Source organism: Amphimedon queenslandica, unplaced genomic scaffold, assembly GCF_000090795.2.
Source record: "Amphimedon queenslandica unplaced genomic scaffold, v1.1 AMPQUscaffold_7838_Cont20215, whole genome shotgun sequence".
Taxonomy (NCBI): domain Eukaryota; kingdom Metazoa; phylum Porifera; class Demospongiae; order Haplosclerida; family Niphatidae; genus Amphimedon; species Amphimedon queenslandica.
Window position 1 is genome coordinate 1 of NW_003551882.1, and position 2,237 is coordinate 2,237.

General features: G+C 34.5%; 1 protein-coding gene across 1 annotated transcript; it reads left to right on the forward strand.

The window, feature by feature from the left end:
• The first annotated feature begins 951 nt into the window (after positions 1 to 951).
• On the forward strand, positions 952 to 2,231 carry LOC109591563 (uncharacterized). The gene is made up of 4 exons (XM_020007278.1): positions 952 to 1,121; positions 1,548 to 1,634; positions 1,677 to 1,817; positions 1,905 to 2,231. Exons 1-4 carry the CDS (start codon positions 983 to 985, stop codon positions 2,219 to 2,221), a joined length of 684 nt encoding a protein of 227 aa, XP_019862837.1. The 5' UTR covers positions 952 to 982; the 3' UTR covers positions 2,222 to 2,231.
• The last annotated feature ends 6 nt before the right edge of the window (positions 2,232 to 2,237 follow it).

Consider the following 2,237-nt stretch of genomic DNA (forward strand, 5'->3'; position numbering starts at 1 on the left):
GGCCTATGGATAGATGTCGTCATGCTAGTGCTATTATCAATGGTGACTCTACCTCACCTACACTAGTAGTGATTGGTGGAACAAGAAGGAATGAACTAGTTACTGAATGTTTGTTATTTGATAGTATCACTACTGGTCAGTATAGTTGTAGGAAGGTATGTGTGTGTATAGTACTGTAATGATGTGTGTGTGTGTATAGTTAGGTCAGTTGAGAGTATGACACTAGTACTGATGACTAGTACTAGTACTAGTACTAGTACTAGTACTAGTAGGATTAGAATTGATTTTACAATTACAATAAATGTAACGATCATCTACATATGAAATGATACAATTTCTCATTTTATAAGTAACTGTATAAACATCATGTATCAGTAATTACTTGTATACTTCTCTTTATCTACAGATTCCTCTACCTGAATCTGTTACTGGTAGATACAGTCACTCACTCACAGCAGTCACAATGTCACCACACTGTGTGTGGCTAGTAATTGTTGGAGGAGATGAAGAGATTAGATGGAAAGATGTTGGAGGAGGAAAGGAGGTGGCGAGAAGTATACCAATCACTGATACTAATAGACTAATAATGATAATTGAATTAGGTAAGATAATATTAATCAATTGTAAGGATATGAGCATTAAATACATAATTACATTAAATAATGTACCACTCATTTTTATAGCATGTACATTATTTGTAAATTTCAGTTCCTAATATGACGTACATTTTCCATTCATTTTGTATACTGTACACACTACAATACCACTGTATGTGTGGGTGTGTATTTACAACCACTAAAATGATACCATTAGTTTATAAATTAAATACATTTATTTATAAATATATAATGTATCTTATTGTCTCTCAGTATATAGTGAAGCTGGTGAGTGGATAGTACAGTCAGTACTGGATGGTAATTATCTCACTAGTAAGAACTATCAAGAAAAGTATCAATCGTACAGCAAGACCAGAACATGGTGGATGGATCAGCTAATAGAATATCCGACAGAGAGGGAAATGAAGCTTCAGAGATATATACAATCTTTACATGAAGACCTACAAGTGGCTCATGAGAGCAAAGTATCACTACAGGAGGCACTGGTTGATGCCAATAAACAAGGTATATAGGATACTACACACACACACACTTTAACTGTACTAACTGATTACTATTATGTACTATTGTGTGGTTATTGGTAGTGTGAGTGTGTCTATTAGTACTGGTTTACATTATGATACTAGTGGATTAGACAATGTTGAGCATTGTAATAGTATCCTGTACTCAATATAGGTCAAATAATGAGATTCATGTAGAGTGAGCTCTGCTTACCATATATGGTATGATTAGCAATAATCATAGCACATATATTTATGGGCTACTGTACATGCAGTGCAAATTTGTATAAGCTAGAAATAATATTGAATATGATTATCTAATGGTTTGTACATTGGTTGAACCAGTCTTTGGTATGTATATATTATCTGTATATTCTGTTGTGTTATTATGCATATACTGATTACTCTCTTCTTTTATATTATTATTCAGTTAAAGGTGATGATAGTAATGACTTTATAAGCAGTGTATTAGAAGAGATGAGACAAGAACAGGAAAAGTTGAATCAGATCATTACTGGTTAGTGTATCATCATCAATCAATAATGATCTATTAATATAGACCAAAGAGCGAAAATGTCTGATAAGGACTTGCACATAGCCAAACTAGTGAAGGAAAGACAAGAGAGATTTGGCTTCAAGCAACCTATCAAAGAGACTAGTTCCATTGGACTACAATTTAATTATCTGATCCCTTCAATGGGTAAGAGTATTATTGTGTGACTGACTGAGTGTATCTATTTATACCACTGTGTGTGTACTCACTGTATATATTTTGTATAATTGACAGATAAATTGGATTGTCTGAGTGAAGTACAGGTAGCCAAGAAGAAGCTGTTCTTAATTCAAGGAGACAAACCTCAACTGATGAATTGGGAGAAATATGGTCTAAGGATTGGAGTACAAGAAGCTAGTCTGTCCTCTACTGATACTGTGGAAACAGCAGTGGTTGCTCTTGTAGGAGGACAGTTTGACTTTCCAAAGAATACAGTACTAGTGAGTGCTGTTTATGCTGTTTCATTATCCAAGTCTCTCCTCAAGCCATTGCGATTAGAAATTGAGCACTGTGTTGATCTGAAGGGACGACCAGGCCTTACACGATTTTAAAGTTGCTATAGCTCCC

What these genes read in the sequence shown, in the direction of transcription:
- LOC109591563 (XM_020007278.1), top strand. Translation starts at nt 983, where the DNA reads ATGGATCAGCTAATAGAATATCCGACAGAGAGGGAAATGAAGCTTCAG. An exon ending in GGTTGATGCCAATAAACAAG is followed by an intron (nt 1,122 to 1,547) that starts GTATATAGGATA and finishes ATTATTATTCAG; the next exon opens with TTAAAGGTGATGATAGTAAT. An exon ending in TTATCTGATCCCTTCAATGG is followed by an intron (nt 1,818 to 1,904) that starts GTAAGAGTATTA and finishes TATAATTGACAG; the next exon opens with ATAAATTGGATTGTCTGAGT.